General features: G+C 39.6%; 1 protein-coding gene across 3 annotated transcripts in view; it reads left to right on the top strand.

The window, feature by feature from the left end:
* NCOA4 (nuclear receptor coactivator 4) overlaps nucleotides 1-17,094 on the top strand; it is a 48,704-nt gene extending 31,610 nt beyond the window's left edge. For all 3 annotated transcript variants that reach the window (XM_073596914.1, XM_073596913.1, XM_073596912.1), the window contains exons 4-10: nucleotides 670-758; nucleotides 2,287-2,395; nucleotides 6,190-6,288; nucleotides 8,392-8,541; nucleotides 10,750-11,757; nucleotides 11,955-12,047; nucleotides 14,045-17,094. In XM_073596914.1, coding sequence (XP_073453015.1) covers nucleotides 670-758; nucleotides 2,287-2,395; nucleotides 6,190-6,288; nucleotides 8,392-8,541; nucleotides 10,750-11,757; nucleotides 11,955-12,047; nucleotides 14,045-14,050 — 1,554 coding nt within the window. In that variant the 3' untranslated portion in view covers nucleotides 14,051-17,094. The remainder of the gene's footprint in view (nucleotides 1-669; nucleotides 759-2,286; nucleotides 2,396-6,189; nucleotides 6,289-8,391; nucleotides 8,542-10,749; nucleotides 11,758-11,954; nucleotides 12,048-14,044) is intronic.
* The last annotated feature ends 861 nt before the right edge of the window (nucleotides 17,095-17,955 follow it).

Here is a 17,955-nt window from a genome sequence, read left to right as displayed (position 1 = left end):
TTTTGTAAAGGCTGTTTTATCCTGTCTTCTCTGATCTTCCCCTTTTTAATGTCCCCAATCGATCTCCTGACAGTACAGAGCCTTGGGAGCACTCTGCACATGCTCAGTTTGGTGTGTATTAGGAGGGGACATGTGATAGGCACAGGGCCAATCAGCATTGTCCAGACAGAGGGTCAGGGGTCATGCAGCCTCATAAGACAATCAATGTAGAATGAAACCTCCTCCTACAAGCTTTAACCAGACACTCATGGAAGTCACAAGACTGCTATGTATTGCTGATGAGAAAAGGTATTTAGTGGTTTATATTTACATAAATAATTGCATTTCCATGTGTACTGTGGGATACCAGCTATAGTTAATTCAGGGTCCTTGGTTTAGTAACACTTTAACTAATTCCTAATGCTGAACTTCTCGTTATGTAGATTTTGCACTGGGAGCAGTTGTGCTTCCTCCTACAACTTGTGCTGACAATTCTATGCTAAATGTAGGGGCGAACATGAGAATAAAAAGCATTAAAGAATAAAGCTTCGCAGTCCTGCACAACATCTGTTGGCTGGTATTGATTTGCTAAACTTTAGCTAGAACAGGCAGTTTCTTAGCAGCCTTTATCGTCAGTGAGATATTTTATAAGTTCTCTGTCTAATGCATTTTTTTTTTTTTTTGTTTTAGTTGTTGGGACAGTTCAATTGCCTGATTCACCAGCTAGAGACCCCCCACAGTAATGACCTTGCCAATCAGATCACAGTTTGTTTAGAAAGGTAAGTGGCGTAGCATAAATGGCTAAATCATAAAAGTACAGGTTTCTTTTTTATACCCATTTCGGTAAAGTTGATTTTCTAATCCTACAGAAAATGTGTAAGCTTCATAAATAGTTTTCACAACCTATTTTGTTCCATCATCCTTCTAAAGTGTTGAAGCCATGTGGGAACTGTACTTTCTCTACGAACTTTCCATAGTAAACTGTAGACAGAGAGAAACTAATTTGAACATTTCCTGGAAGACATGATGTGTACTTAAAAAATGTCCAAATATTTTTAAACAATGTAATCGAATAGTATTACAAAGCTTGTTTCGCTGTCCTACTTCACAGGAATTCAGTTTGTAGTATAGGTGCTTTTTCATTTTAATAACACGAATACCTGGATATATCTACTTATATTTATGGGTTTCATTTTTACAAATTTTCATACTGCTGGGTAGAGCTGCACGATTAATTGTTAAGAATCGAAATTGCGATCTTTTTCCCTTCCCGATCTTCAAAACAGCATGTCATGATCCTTCTAACAAGTGTAGAGAGTTCTCACAGTTGGAAAAAAAAAATCCAGGCAGCCTGCCAAGTTTTATTACAACATGTGAATAAGTAAAAACAAAGAGTCTTTTTGTTCTTTTATCAAAGGAAAGAACTCTGGTGTGTAGATGAGGGAAGTTTAACCATTTAAAGACCAAACCTTTTCTGACATTTGTTGCTTACAAGTAAAAATCATTATTTTCTGCTAGAAAATTACTTGGAGCACCCAAACATGATATTTTTTTTTAGCAGAGACCCTAGAGAATAAAATGGTGGTTGTTGCAATATTTTATGTCACACCGTATTTGCGCAGCGGTTTTTCCAATGCAATTTAAAAAAAAAAATAAGGTTAGGCCAATTTTTTTTTTTTCCCTTGTATAAATGTGAAAGAACATGTTACACCGCGAGAATCGTGATCTTTATTCTAAGCAAAAAAAATCATGATTCTCATTTTAGCCAAAATCGTGCGGCTCTACTCCTGGGGTTAAAGTATTTGCTAAAAGTGTCTTTTAGCTTCCATATCATTTTAGTTCAATTATTTCTACCACTGTTAACTTGGTGTTAGCGAAGTGTCTACCAAGGCAGAAGTTTCACCCCCAGATATTAGCATTAACACTGAAGTCTGCATCTGCACCAAGATGGGTAAGGAAGCTCACAAAGTATGTTCAAACACGATGTGTCCATTGTACGTACAGGTTTTCATGAATTGGTGTCTGCTAGATCTTCTCCCAGTCTGTACAGCGGACAAAAATTCACACTAGCTGTCCTCATCTGCACACCTCTCCACTCATATTTTATGCATTTAATTCCTGTTTTCTAACAACTGGTTAACCAGGCTTGCTAGGAAATGCCTAAAGTAGCAGACAGAATGGAAGTAAACGTGGGTATGTGAGCAACCTACAACCAACCCTCAGCTGCTTGTCCCCTCTACACCCCTTTTTCAGTTTGCTGGTTGATATGAAAATCCAATTTTGTGATAATTTTGTATTCTCTTTCAGGTTGGGCAGTCTTGCTCTGAGCCCTGAAGAAACATCCGCTCTCAGTTTTGAAGCCGATGTCCCATCTCTTCGGAAAGCTATTACTACATTTGGATCAATTAAAACCATGGTGAGAGCATCATGTTAATATATGCAGTGCTTGCCTAACCTTCTTTTCTATTCTTGGGTTTGTTTTGCACATCCATATTTATGGGAATTTTACACAACCACAGCAGCATGAATTGACGTTTGCATGTAATGAATATATAGTAAAAAGTTGTTACAAACATTGAAGAGGCTGAGAGGAGAACACATAGCCACCAAGCTTGTGTCGCTTTTAAGTGATCACCCGCCATGGCCGTATTGCATAAACGCTGCTCTGACATTAAAAAATGTCTCCCTGCACCTTACTGTTAAATCCTCAGCAATTTCAGCTTAACACATTAAGCACAATAAAATTAACATTCCCCAGTAAACTACAGTGCATTCGGAAAATATTCACAGCGCTTCACTTTTTTTTTTTTTTTTTCCACATTTTGTTATGTTACAGCCTTATTCCAAAATGGATTAAAGTGGGGTTCCCCCCAGGGGGTCCATTAAAAAAAAAAATATTAAAAGTCAGCAGCTACAAATACTGCAGCTGCTGACTTTTAATTGGACACTTACCTGTCCCTGGGTCCAGCGATGCGGGGGATCGAAGCCCCGCCGTGATTGGCCGCTCAATCACCTGGGACCTGTAATGGGTCCCAGATGATTGACAGGAGGGAGGGAACAGAGCGGAGCCCTTCCTGTGCCGAGGCGGAAGCGATGTCACCAGCCCAGGCAAAGGAAGAGGCAGACTACGAGGGACCACCTAGCAACAGGCATTTAGAGGTAAGTACAAAAAAAAAATATCCAAATGTTTGTTGTGTGTGTTTTTTTTTTTTTTTTTTTTTTTTTTTTTTTTTTTTTTGTTTTTTGTTTAATTTTTCAGGTATGTTTGTTTTTTTGGGTGGAACCCCACTTTAAATTTATTTTCCTAAAAATTCTACAAACAATACCCAATAATGACAACATGAAAGACATTTGTTTGAAATCTTCGCTAATTTATTAACCATAAAAAAATCACATGTACTTGAGTATTCACAGCCTTTGCCATGACGCTTAAAATTGCGCTCAGGTGCATCCTGTTTCCACTGATCATCCTTGAGATGTTTCTACAACTTGATTGGAGTCCATCTGTGGTAAATTCGCTTGATTAGACATGTTTGGAAAGGCACACACCTGTCTATATAAGGTCCCACAGTTAACAGTGCATGTCAGAGCACAAACAAAACCATCAATTTCAAGGAATTGTCTGTAGACCTCCGAGGCAAGATTGTATCGAGGCACAGATCTAGGGGAATGATACAGAAAAAATTCTGCAGCATTGAAGGTGCCAATGAGCACAATGGCCTCCATCATCAGTAAATGAAAGAAGTTTGGAGCCGCTAGGATTCTTCCTAGAGCAGGCCGCCCAGCCAAACTGAGTGATGGGGGGGAAAAGGGCCTTAGTCAGGGAGTTGACCAAGAACCTGATGGTCACTCTGATGGAGCTCCAGCATTTCTCTGTGGAGAGAAGATAACCTTCCAGAAGAACAACCATCTCTGCAGCACTTCACCAATCAGGCTTGTATGGTAGTGGCCAGACAGAAGCCACTCTTCAGTAAAAGTCACATGACAACCCGTCTGGAGTTTGCCAAAACACATGAAGGACTCTCAGACCAAGAGGAACATAATTCTCTGGTCTGATAACACAAAGATTGAACTCTTGGGCCTGAAGGGCAAGCATCATGTCTGGAGGAAAACGGGCACCACTCATCACCTGGCCAATACCATCCCTACAGTGAAGTATGGTGATGGCAGCATCATGCTGTGGGGATGTTTTTCAGCGGCAAGAACTGGGAGACTAGTCAGGATTGAGGGAAAGATGAATGCAGCAATATACAGAGACATCCTTGATGAAAACCTGCTCCAGAGCGCACTGGACCTCAGACTGTGGTGAAGGTTCATCTTCCAACAGGACAACGACCCTAAGCAGACAGCCAAGATAACAAAGAAGTATGGGACAACTCTGGGTGGCCCAGACTTGAGCCCGATTGAACATATCTGTAGAGGTCGGAAAATGGCTGTGCACTGATGCTCCCCATCCAACCTGATGGAGCTTGAGAGGTCCTATAGAGAAGAATGGGAGAAACTGACCAACAATAGGTGTGCCAAGCTTGTAGCATCATAGTCAAAAAGACTTGAGGTTGTAAATGGTGCCAAAGTTGCTTCAACAAAGTATTGAGCAAAGGCTGTGAATACTTATGTACATGGGATTTATTTTTAGTTTTTTTTTATTAATTTGCAAACATTTTAAACAAACTTCTTCTTTCATGTTGTCATTATGGGGTATTGTTTGTAGAATTTTGAGGAAAATAATTAATTGAATCCTATTTGGAATAGGGCTGTAACAACAAAATGTGGAAATTAAATGAAGCACTGTGAATACTTTCCGGATGCACTGTAGTTGTTAAAATTGTTAACCCAACATTTGCAGGCAGTTTACAATTTTCAATGCCTCTAGGCCCTGTTCTCTTAGTGCTGCTTCCCCGAGCTTCCAGTCTTCACATAAATAAGTTGAACAGTGTAGTGTTGGAGAAAGAATGGAGGAAGAGCAGGGGAGTCCCTTGGCATCCCAGGTTATGTGGCTGGGTGTTTCATTCCTAAGTTTTTCATTTTTAGTTTTCTTATTTTGTCCTTCAGCATAGCTTAGGACACCATTGCACAATCTGATGGTTTACAAAGCCTAAGTGAATGACAATAACAAAGAGATCACTGATTTACAAATATTCCTCTAAATGCTGATCCTTATGGGAATATTGATACAATAATCAAATGCATGGACAAACTAACATCAAAGCACATAGTTCCCTCAAGCTACAGAGCTGAGATGGTGTACACTGCAGTGCCTCAATACATGACGCAATGCTGAAGTGCTTATTTTATTTTCCAAAAGCACTTTTTAAGCACTTCAGTATGAGTGGATTGAGGAGGGAAGATAGGCGTGTGAACAGTAGGAGGGGGTGAGTAGGAGAGGAAAGTGGAGAGGGGGGGGTGTTAGGAGAAACAATGTGTATTTTAATAGATCTAAACAGTGTAGAAAGGCACAACTCTTGTCCCTGCATGCATGGGTGGATCCATAGGCTGTTGCAAGAGAAAGCCCACCCTAAAACAGGAAAAGTAGGGCAGTGGTCATCGCACCAGCTTAAACTGGAATATAGACCAAGCATTAATAGTTAAAGGCTGCAAAGCCAGTAAATGATTAAATCGGCTACTTAAAACTGAGGATTAATTATCACTTTAAGGCTACTTTCACACTGCTCCATTGCAAAAACACAATAAAATGCATATGCATAGGATTTAATAGTCATTTGTTTTCCTTCCGCTTTTTTAGTGCAAGGACAGAAGAAAAAACTGATCAGTGTGAAGGCAGCCTAAGGGGGCAGTGATGGACAGACCATTACTCAGCGCTGAATCTCCTTTTTAGCCATACTAAAAAGCTATACTATTTAAGCTGGCCATAGATGGATAGAATTTTGAACAATGCTAAAACTTGAGGAAGCAGCATGACATTTTATTTCTCAAATGAACAAATTTTGTGCATGTGGTTTTCATTTGGTAAACATTCATTCCATGTCCAGCAACATTTGAATGTTCTAATAATTTTTATACAGATCTTCCTAGGACTTTTCCTATGTATTTTTGTTCAGAAATTCTATTAATCTATGGCCAGCTTAAATATAAGACATCAAGAAAACAAATCTGTCTATAGATCTCTTGACTCCATTCAGTCAGAAATGTATGTATGCTAATACATTTTTCAATTTTTCTCATGTTTTTTTTTTCTTTCTGTATTTCAAGAACTGTGAAGCAAGTCCAATAATTGCCAGCCCTGCACCATGCAGTTTTGTTACCCAGAATCCCTGGCTTCTCAACAATTGTTACGTTCCAATCGATCAGGTACATCCAACTCTAATGCTTGATATCATGTCTAAACAGCTGTACTTGAAATAGAATAGTTTGATGGGTGATGGAGCAGACAGAGGACTATTGCCTTTCTCATTGCAGCAATATAAGAATGTTAAGCTGGCCATAGACTGTTCAAACCATGTATGGGCAGGCTGATTGTACCCAAGTTTATCAGTCTTCTTTGGTACAACCAGCATGTCAGATTTTTTAGGATGTGATTATTGCTGGCAGCTAGCGATAATCGCTGTATTTGCCTGGCACATGGATGGCTTTAGTATACTTTTAGTGTAATTTTCTTATGCAAACACATTTTTAAGGCCTCTTCTAGCCAAAGTCATTAAATTTTATTTGACAACCTTATTATATTTTTTTTTTTTTTTTTTTTTACTTTACATGTCCTTGCAGCTAAACTGTTTGGATTTAGGAATGGCAAACTTTATTAAATTGCCATTAACCATTTGCCACCCGCCCACCGTCAAATTACAGCTGGGCGGTGCGGCTCTAATTCTGGGTGGACGTCATATGACGGCCTCCCAGAACGCCTGCTCACGCGCGCCCCCGGGGGGGGGGGGATGTGCATCGCGGCCGCACTGCGTTGCTAGGACACAGCGCGACCCCAATCTGTGTAAAGAGCCGCGGCTCTTTAACCATGTGATTTGCTGTGTCCAATTTCATTTTTTTTTTTTTTTGGTTATATATTTTGATAAATATTAGTAGTACATAGTTTCTCTGGTCAACTTCAGCAATGCTGTACATGTTGCAGGTCCCTTTTTATAGCAGCTGATGATTTGCTTGGTGTGGGGAGGATTCAGTGCATGATTATATATTTTTTTGTTAACGGATAATAGTGCTGTCCAGTCGCAAATTGTATTGAGTGTCCAGATCCTGAGTTGTAGAGGCCCCTATTAGCTACTCGCACTGTAGCATATACCTACACATATGTATACTCAAAGTTCTTCTTCTCTGTCTGGAACAATGCAAACAAAAATGTTTAAATATTGCTTCAGCGTACTCGAAAGAAACTGGTCATAAGAGAAATATCTAGGCTGCTACTGTTTAACTCTCCTTTTGCAATTGCCTTGTTTGGTGCCAATCATACGGTTTCTTTGAGTTAGAGTACCAAGTATAGTGATAAATATGCTACTTGTTGCTGTTCTGTAAGGCCCCTTTCACATGGGCGCCTCCTATTTTGCAAAATCTGCTTGCTCAGCAAGGGATCGTTCCACTGGTCCACGCTGAGCAGGCAGATGACACGTCCATCTCCACTCACTGTACAGAGCAGAGATGAACACAGTCCAGCTCTCCTCTATGGGGAAAACGGACCACCAGTCCATTTTTCATCCGATCCACCAGACGGATGGAAAATGGGACCACCATCTGTATTTTGCGGGCAGAATTGGATTGGATAGCAGTGGATGTCAGCGGACATGTCATGGCTGACATCCGCCGCTCCATAGGGGAGAGAGCAAGGACCGATCAGGTCCACCTGAAAAACTGACAGGCGGACCTAATCGGACAGCCCATGTGAAAGGGGCCTAACAGATAATTATGGAACCCAGACACAGTCGGGCAACTATCATTTTTAGATGATGGCCAGCTGTGGCAGCTCCCATATTTCATGACTTTATATAAAAGGTAATTATTTTTTTAGCCAGCAATGTACAGGAAAGTTCAGCCACAACAGTGTTCTACAGTAGGGAATGGCTGGTGTTGAAGGATCTGTGTCCATTGTGTCAAGGGCCTGAGTCATTGCATTTCTGAGGATAAGCCTGTTTTTTCAGATATTAGAAACTGATATGTGAATCCTTGTGTGCTAGCTGCGTGCATAAAGACATAAACGGCTTGGTGTCCACATTAAGCAGTTCTTAACATGTTCCTGTTAGCAAGGAAAGAAATGTATTTTTAATTTGTTCAGCGTTCAGGTGAGCAAAACAAACAAAAATTATATTATGCCAAAGCTATGTAATGCTCTGAAAGTTGGTATTATAGAACAATTGTGAAAAGGGAAACTTCTGAATAATCCATTAAAGTTTTACAATAAAGTTGTTTGATCTCTTGCTAAGTTAAAAAAATTGGAAACCTTTTTCTTTTCAGAAACCTCATTCTGGAGCTTTGAGCACATCTCTATCTGAATGGCTTTTGGAGGGCAAAGTTACCAACATTTCTCCATGTCCTGCTTTGTACATTCCAAGCTCTTCTCCACAGGATTGGCTGATAAACTCAGACATCACTGGACATATTGCGGTATGTTCTGTATAGAATATACTCTATACTGAAATCATTTTAGTCACGTCTTCATAATTAATAAAGATAGCTTGTCCAGAGAAACAGAAATTGTCATTGCTGTCCCGCTTTTAATCTTTTTGGGGTCACCGATGTATGGCACGTATAAGTCGGCAGCAGGCTGACCTGTAAACACTGTTGATCACTATAGTAACTGAGAGTCTGTTTACATTTTTGTAGCCGTCTGTCAGCTTTTTAGCCACTTGATCACTTTCATATAAACAAATGTGTTGCCCCCTTGTGATAAGTTAAAAAAAAAAAGTAAAATTTCAGTTGGGTCAAAAAAAAAAAAAACAAACTTTTTAAAAGTCACCTGCCTCGTGTATTCTCATATGAATGCAAAGGTGTGCCTATGTACAAAAAATGTCAATTACACCAAACATTGGGCATTGCTGCTTTTGCTGGAGTGAGAACAACAATGCTGTTCATTCAGTATCTCTAAATTAATGAGTTGTAAAGGCTTTTAAAACATTGCCTAGGGACAATTTTAGCATCTGTAACTTTTCATTTTCACAGACGTACATCAGTGTAATGCTTGGTATTCACTTGATGCAACCTCTTCTTTTTATATTTAACCCCAAAAATGTGGTAATCTATTCTGTATACGTGCACTTAAATTATATAATTTTATAAAATTATTCTGTAATGCATACAACTTTTTTACAATATTCTGTACTGAAAAATACCACAGTTTTTATTTTATTTTTTTTTTTTTCTAATCCATGGTCTCGGCTTTCAGAAAATAAATATGAGGTTTTGGAGTTCACATACAGTATTCTTCAGACCTAAGATTTGCATTTTAACACATGCAAAAAAAAAAAAAAAAGGGCTAAAAAGAGCCCTGGCAACAAGTGGGTGCTGTCACCGGGTCAATAGGGTCATGAGGATGACACTGTGGCAAGGCCTGACCGGTTTCGCCTGTCACCGGCTGCATCAGAGGCTCAAATCGAGTGCAGTGGATGTAAACCCACCGCTCACCATATATACGTATAGATGAATAGTGTGCCATTATTTAATACATGGTGAGCGGTGGGTTTACATCCACTTGAACAGCAGTCATCCTTGAGCTTGCTCCATAACTTAGTTGCTGAGCTTGACATAGTATGATATCTGAGATCAGCACTCCAAACCAGCTAGGTCAGCTGTTCAGTTGATACTGTAGCAGGATTAGGGTAGTGGCTCAGAAAATGTAAGTGACCCTCTGGCCAGCTAGGAGTGCAAAATGAGCAGCATTGAGGGAAAGCAAGACCGGTACTAGTAGTGCTTAATTACTACCCAGCAACCTCTCGCTATCTATATCTTTTCCATTCTCTGTACCTAGCAACCTCTTGCTATCTATATCTTTTCCATTCTCTGTAATCGAGCCTCTGCTGCCTCCTATATCTCCTTGTTGGGGCTCCAAGTCTTGAGACCCTGATCACGGGAGCATGCCTGCTGCTCATTTAATACTTTTAAAGTAAAAGGTGACTTTTTGGTTAGTCTAGAGACCTTTAGGGACTTATGCACTGTTTTTAAAATTTCAAAACAACTGGATGTTGACTTAATCAATAAAGTCACTAACAGCATCATCTGTTAAAAGAACAGCATGTGTTTGGTAAGAAAGTTTTCTCATGACAAAACTATTGTATAAGATAAATGTCCAAAAAAAAATGAGTCCATGCTACTCATCTGCTTGATTGTAGATTTATTATACGTTTAAGAGGCACAAATGGTTAATCGGTATAAAAACCTTGATTCAGTTGACTTACAAAAGTGCTTACTCAAAAGGTTACTTGCTCAGGTCCATTATAGACTTTGAGTATGAACTTCACCATGTGAAATGTGTCTAGGTTTTTATATTATCAAGCCTCCTGAACTATTAATAAACGTAAAGTCAAGCAGATGAGCAGCAGGGGCCATTTTTACCCGGACTTCTATCTTGTGCATTGGGACGAGGCAAGGTCCAGGAGCCATAATCTGATACTGCCAAGGTAGATGATGCTTGTTGGTCTCCCTTGTGGCAGCAGTGAGATAAGTGTGCAAGTTACTGTTGAATGGCCAAGTTGGAAGCCTGGCTTGTGCCTGGCTTGTCCCCATGAGTTTTCTGCCAATTAACTGCTCTGCTCAGTTCAACTGCCAATGCACTTTGTATTCAGAATGTATTAATTTTACTTTTTTCCTATTTAACAGGGTTCAGAAATGCCTGCACCACCCACTTTTGATATTGAGAAAATCTGGGGTAAACTAGGGGAATTACATAATTGGTTGCTAGAGTCCCAAAACAAGGAATCTTGTCCTGAGAAAACTGGAGTGCGTACACGTGACCATTCAGAGTCAAGCTCTTTCTCCTTTGAAAAAGTTGATGATATTGACTTTGATTTGGAGGATCAGGAAGAGATGGATCTTTCAGAGTGGCTCATTTCCCCAGCCACTACCGAAGAATCGACCAGTGAAGTGGACAAATGGAAACTCCTCTTTCATCCATTTGTTCAGGACTACAGCATTAACGATTGGCTCCACAAAGTAGAGTCCTGCAGTAACTGCTGTGGTGGAAATACAGCTCCCTTAGAAATAGAAAATCTTGGGAACCTCCGATGCTTAAATGAGCAGCTTGGGGGGAAGAAGGCTACTGTGTCTGGCAATGAGATGTGGCTGTTGAAGGAATCTCAGGCCTTCTTTAAGATGGAAGAAATCTGCAAAGCTAATGAGCCCTGCTCTACTCTCTCGGAATGTGTTTGTGATGAAAGCTGTGAGAAAGATGCTCTAAGGAAATGGCTTTTGAAGAAAGAAGGGAAAGACAAAAATGGCATTCCTCTGAATCCAGAACACACAGACAAAGACCAGGAGCCAGAAAAGTCAAAACCTTCCATAAATATGTGGCTGCATCCATGCAAAAGAAATTCTGGGGAGCAGACTTGCACCAAGAAGACAGAAGAATGTGATCCCTTAATTAGGCATTTCAGAGCATTGCTTGAAACACCTTTAGCCAATTGGGTTGTCGAGTCCACTACAGCAGAGAAGGCAGAAAACGAAACTTCAAGTAGTAAATGGAAGCTGAACCCCTCAGAGAATCATTCTCCATTTCATTTGCCTCTAGACACTGGTTGCTGGGTGGTGTCCTCAAAGAACATAGATAACGCGGAAAAGTCAGAACAGCCTGCACTGGAGGATAAATGGCTCCTACGTAAAAAAGCACATGTAAGTATATAGATAAGATATTTAACTAAGGCTTATATGCTTTCTTGCTAAGGACCTTAGCTAACATTTTTATTATTATATTTATATTAATATTTCAACATAAAAAAATGTGTATTTATTTTAACTATTTTGGGTGACAGAATGTAACAATTTACCCAAATATGCCTGTGTGTGATGAGATGTGTTTTTTTTGTTAGGAATATTATGGCCTTCCAAGTGTCTGTGACCTCTTTGCCTGCATGAAGCTAGCAGCAGACAAAGACAAATGGCTGTACCGCACTCCCTTACAGGTATGCATACATTTTATTCCAAGAGAACATTGTGATGTAATTTTGTACTAGAATAGGGCAAATAGATTTGCACAGTATTGGCTTTTTATATTTACTTTAGCGTACAAAATATTTAGATTTGGGTGGGCACCGTTTGCTTCACCTGCAGACTCTTTATCCTTCAAAACCTCTGGTGTGATTTTCATAAAAATGGACCAGTCTGCCCCCCTCTCTCCATACTCTTATCAGCATGAGGATATTACCCTCTTGCAGCAGGGAACATTTGACCTAGCAGGTAACATTGTGGTGTGAATATCTCCCCACTGAGAGATAAAGCACAGTGACTAAGTGCTTGGAGATTCTACCTAAAAGCACTGGGGTCCTTGGTTCAAATCCCCATCAGAACACTATCTGCATCTACCCCTGCACTCCAAAGACATGGTGGGTAGCTTAAAGTGATTGTAAAGTCTCGTTTATGACAAACATGTTATACTTGCCTCCTCTGTGCAGTGGATTTGCACAGGGCAGTCTGGATCCTCCTCTTTTCAAGTCCCTCTTTGCTGCTCCTGGCCCCTCCCTCCTGTTGAGTGCACCCACAGCAAGGCCCCACCCCTCTCTCTCCTGATTGGCTAACTTACTTTGACAGCGGCATGAGCCAATAGCGCCAATCAGGAGGGAAGTCCCAGGCAGCCGAGGGACTCGTGGACATCGCTGGATAGAGATGGGGTTATGTATTAGGGGATGCTGGTGTGGCTGTTGCACACAGAAGGCTTTTTTATCTTCATGCATAGAATGCATTAAGATAAAAAAACCTTCTGCCTCTACAACCCCTTTAATGGGCAAATTGGCCCTTGAGGGCAGAGACTAAAATAAGGCACTTTGTGTAAAGCACTGCATAAATTGTCATCAATTTATTAATAACTAATCAAAATAGTATTAAATGATTCAAAATTCCATTGGACATGCAAATCTGAAAATGTTTTGTATGGCACTAACCTCAAAGACGTCTTTTCCTACACAAGCTCCAGGGAAATTTGTTTTTGTAACTTCAGTACATGCATAAAGAATATTCTGTGAACATTGCACAGTTTTCTGTATATTTATCTAATGTAATCAGCGCTGTCATACCAGCATGTGACAGTTGGCAGTTCTCAATTGTTTACAGAAAAGTTGGAGAAATATTGCTGTAGAGCTTCTCGAGCAAGCCTTTTAATATAGTTCCAGCAGCTATCACATGTGTGCGGGGGGACTTCCCAACCTGCAATAATTACAGCTTAAAATGTTGTATTGCGTACGATGGAAGAACTGTTCTATGAAAAATGTTTACTTGTCGTCCCTTTTGGGGACACAGGAAGTCTTGAACTGCCTGATTATACTGCTGCATACAAGAGGATTGGACACTGGCAAAAAATAATCTTTTTGGCCCACCCAAGATAACCTCTCCTCAGTTTTTTGCTAGTGTCCTAGGAGGATGTTTAGCTGCACTTCTATGGACCTTAAACTACCTTTTATTTGCGACTGTAGTCACAGGAACATCAAGTTGCTTGAAGATGGTTTTATAGCCCTTACCTCTGATGTGGTGATCTATAGTTTTCTTTCTGCTCTCCTCAGGCAGTTGTCCGTCTTGCTTTCTCTGGTCCATGTTCAGTGTGGTGCACACTGATACCAGAAGTTAAATGGTTCCAGGTATTCTACACCAAAATGTTCACAGTTCCCAAACCAAAAGAGAAATATGCAAGCACAAGGGTGCAGTACTAGTGTTGTACATATTGTATGATTCAGAAATGTCCTGTGAAATATACTGGTGGGATTATACAAAGCAATGAGCTATCAATTGAAAATTTTTTTCAGCCAGTCAATTTTGAAAAGTCTTTGATATGCTTACTACATACCTTTTGTAAATGGTGCCAAAATGGTTCAATAATAAAATAAACAAACTAATGTCTGTCGTATAACATTATTGTAAAATGTGCTAAAATGAGGAGTATTATAGTAATTATGGAAATATCTCATTGCAGATGTGAAGCAACTTATGATCTCCAAACTTTGATCAACCACGCACACCAAAATCTTAATGGAAAAGACTTCCTAGCTAGTTTGTCTGCTGCCTTTTCCTCAGGATTGTTTTCTTGCTCATAACATGTAAAGAAATGTAACCTGTAATGAAATTGCTAAATTGAAACTATTTGGGTAACAATGTAATCTGTTTCTTGAAAATGCCCTTTAATTCCTAGTGACCGAGACAGTATTTTCATGATGTGGTGTTGTAAGTCTTGGAGTCTTTGACATTTTCTGTGTGTCTGAGATCTGCTTTTTTGTTTAAAAAAAAAAAAAGGCACATTATTGCTTAAAACAGCAATTTGTTGCTCATTCATAGTTTTCATAGTTTTAAAGTGAAGCTGTGTTAACTTTCTAAGATGACTAAACTGTGGGCATACACATTAAGTACCCATAGATTCCTGCATGTGATTTTTTTTTTCCCCCAGTAACTCTGGTGAATGTCTAAAATGCAGCTTTAGTTAGCCCTGTCCCTTCCACCTGATAGGCTCAGTGAAGCAGTTCATTACAATGTTGGATTAATAGGGAAGCAGGAGGGGAATAACAAAACACAGATTTGGGAACTAATCTCACTATTTGCATACTACAGGTCTCTGGCCTTTTGGGAGCTTTAAGGTCACTTTCACACTGAGGAGCTTTACAGGCATTTTAGAGCTAAAAATAATGCCTGCAAAGCGCCTCTCCTGTCACTCCAGTGTGAAAGCCTGAGTGCTTTCACACTGGAACGGTGCGCTTGCAGGACGTTAGAAAAAGTCCTGCAAGCAGCATCTTTGGGTCGGTTTAGGAGCGGTGTATACACCGCTCCTAAAATGCCCTGCCCGTTGAAATGAATGGGCTGCGCTGCCGAAGCCCCTGCAAAGCGCTATTAATGCCTTCTGCCGCTAGTGAGTGTTATAAGCGCCCCGCTAGCGGCCGAAAAAGCACTGCTAAAACGACGGTAAGGTGCCGCTAAAACTAGCGTCGCTTTACCATCGACGCCCTCACTGTCCCAGTGTGAAAGTAGCCTAAATGGTGTGAGTACATGCATCACCTTCTGTACACGTTTGCCTGCAATTTAATACATTTGAAGTGATCATATGTTGGCTTTAAGGCTGGGACTACACTTGTTATTAAATCTCTTTGCTACAGATAGATTTAACTACTTGTTGGTAGGCATCTCTTTAGTATCACATTGATTTCAGTAGCAGAGTGGTTTAATAGCCTGATGCTGAAGTCCCAGTTTTAATCTTCTTGTTTTAAATTCACATTTTTTGCACATAGGAGTGGAAAGATATTTAAACACTTGAGGTACATTTTTGGTGCTGTTGTAGGATCTTCTGCAAGATAAAACATCATCTTGACCATAAACAATCAAGGATTTAAACACCTAAAGATGCATGTGGCTCTCGGTGATATTCATTTGAACTGTTCATTCTGAGTTCAATACACCTGTTTACTGTCTTTTAAAGGGCAGTCACGCTCTTCAATGAATGTGAAAATAAAAGTACCATAGAGTATAATGGCTGTTATGTGCATGCATTGAGAGCACTGGAGGACACAGTGGTTCTACTCAAACTATAGTATTTGTTTTATGTTATCGAAGAGCGCAGGTGGAATCGCAATTTTGTATGTCTTGTCAACGGCTTCAGTGGAGTGGCAATACAAGGAATAGCAATGATGATTCCCAAGATAGGAATATTTTATGCTTAATGATGATTTATAATTTTTTTTTTATACAATATTCAGATCCTGATAGTACAAAGTACATGTAGTACTTTTTCCTTTCGTCCTAGATGTCCTTGTATCACTAGCTGTGACATCAATCAGACAGGGTGTGCCCACCCCCACAGCCACCCCCCCAAGCATATGGTAGCCTGACACCACAGCCAGCTAGGAGACAGCTGCTTTGCCAGCAGGTTTCCAGCTCCCGACACTTGCCCTAATTTATGCACTGGCAAGAGGAATGCAGAAAGACTAAAGGCTGATGCGTCTTGCCTCCCTCTGAGTTCCTCTTGCCAGCGCTTCCCTCAGGCAAGTGCTGGGAGGCAGAGATGGGCAGTCTCTAGCAAAGCAGCCATCTAAAGAGGGGAGCATGCCCTGGCTGACATCACAGCTAGCTTCACAGGGAACCTAGTACTACATGTACATGTTTCCCTTCAGAACCTGAATAGTGTTAGAAAAAAAAAAAAAAAATCTCTTCTTTTAGCATGTGCGTTACAACATGTCATTATCTGTAGCAATGAATGGTGGTCCCTGTGAGACACTCAAAGATCTGACCATTAGCATTCTCCATGTGGGCCAACAGGAAAAATGTTCATGTGTTTGTCACCAACTGTTCATTTTAGGTGTTGTAGAAAAGTAATTGAGACTTAAACATTTTGATGAGATAAAATAAGTAGTTCTTACTGAATTGAGTAAGTCAGAAATGTACTTGAGTGGTTTTCTTTTTGAGAGGTACACCTTTTTTAAGTTGCGTTTCTTAAACCTGTATGAGCAGGAAGCTTTCTTTTAATCTTTTTCATTTTAGCATTTTGCACAGAGTGATTGGAAAAGGCAATCTTATTTTAAAAAATTGTCTTTTAACTCTTTATATATATATATATATATATATATTAAAAGGTCTTTGTTTCTTTTGCTTCCATACTATCTTGAATTAACAAAGTAACCTATATATTTTTATGGATAACCTACTTGGAAGCAGATATTTTAGTTAAATCTTTTTATGTTTAAATGTGCTCGTAATATTGTTACCTATTTGCCATCAGGAAAACCAGGAAGGAAAGGGAAATGTATTCGAGTTTGATTCTACTGGCCCTTCAGTTGCTGACTCTGAAATTCCCAGATTATGAAGCTGTTCAACTGAATTGCCCCAGTGTGCCATCCCTGGTCTATTTGTACTTTATTATGTGATTGTGCCATCATACATGTAGACCTTCAAAGTTAAACACGTCTTTTAACATTCATTATGGGTAACCTATTCATTCTAAAATTACTTTCTTTGTCATGTTCAATTAAAGAATTGGAGCAATAATTATGACTAGTGTAGTATCTGTTATTTTTATTTTTTATACTTGATCTCTTATACTATTCTTTCTAGAAATTAAGTCATGCTTGATGTTACAACATTTGGACGCCTTAACCGTTTCAGCCCCGGAAGATTTTACCCCCTTCCTGACCAGAGCACTTTTTACAATTTGGCACTGCGTTGCTTTAACTGACAATTGTGCAGTCGTTCAATGCTGTACCCAAGCGAAATTTGCTTCCTTTCTTTCCCACAAATAGAGCTTTCTTTTGGTGGTATTTGATCACCTGCGGTTTTTATTTTTTGCGCTATAAACAAAAAAAGAGCGACTATTTTGAAAAAAAAAAAAAATTTTTTTTTTTTTTTTGCTATAATAAATATTCCCCAATTTTTTAAAAGAAAAACAAATTTCTTCATCAGTTTAGGCCAATATATATTCTTCTACATATTTTTGGTAAAAAAAATTGCAAAAAGCGTATATTGATTGGTTTGCGCAAAAGTTATAGCGTCTACAAACTATGGGAAAGATTTATGGCATTTTTATTTTTTTTTTTTACTAGTAATCTGCGATTTTTAGCAATATTGCGATGGACAAATTGGACACTTTTGACACATTTTTTGGACCATTGTCATTTATACAGCGATCAGTGCTATAAAAATGCACTGATTACTGTGTAAATGACACTGGTAGGGGAGGGGGTTAACACTAGGGGGTGCTCCAAGGGGTTAATTGTGTGCTCCCTCAGTGTGTTCTAACTGTATGGGCATAAGACTAAGTAGGAGAGGAGACATTTTGCTGTTCCTACATAGTAGGAACAAACAACATGTCTCCTCTCCTCTGACAGCACAGGGATTTGTGTGTTTATACAC

This window comes from Aquarana catesbeiana, linkage group LG08 (genome assembly GCF_042186555.1).
Source record: "Aquarana catesbeiana isolate 2022-GZ linkage group LG08, ASM4218655v1, whole genome shotgun sequence".
NCBI classification, from domain to species: Eukaryota; Metazoa; Chordata; class Amphibia; order Anura; family Ranidae; genus Aquarana; species Aquarana catesbeiana.
This window is presented reverse-complemented; position numbering and strand designations above follow the sequence as displayed.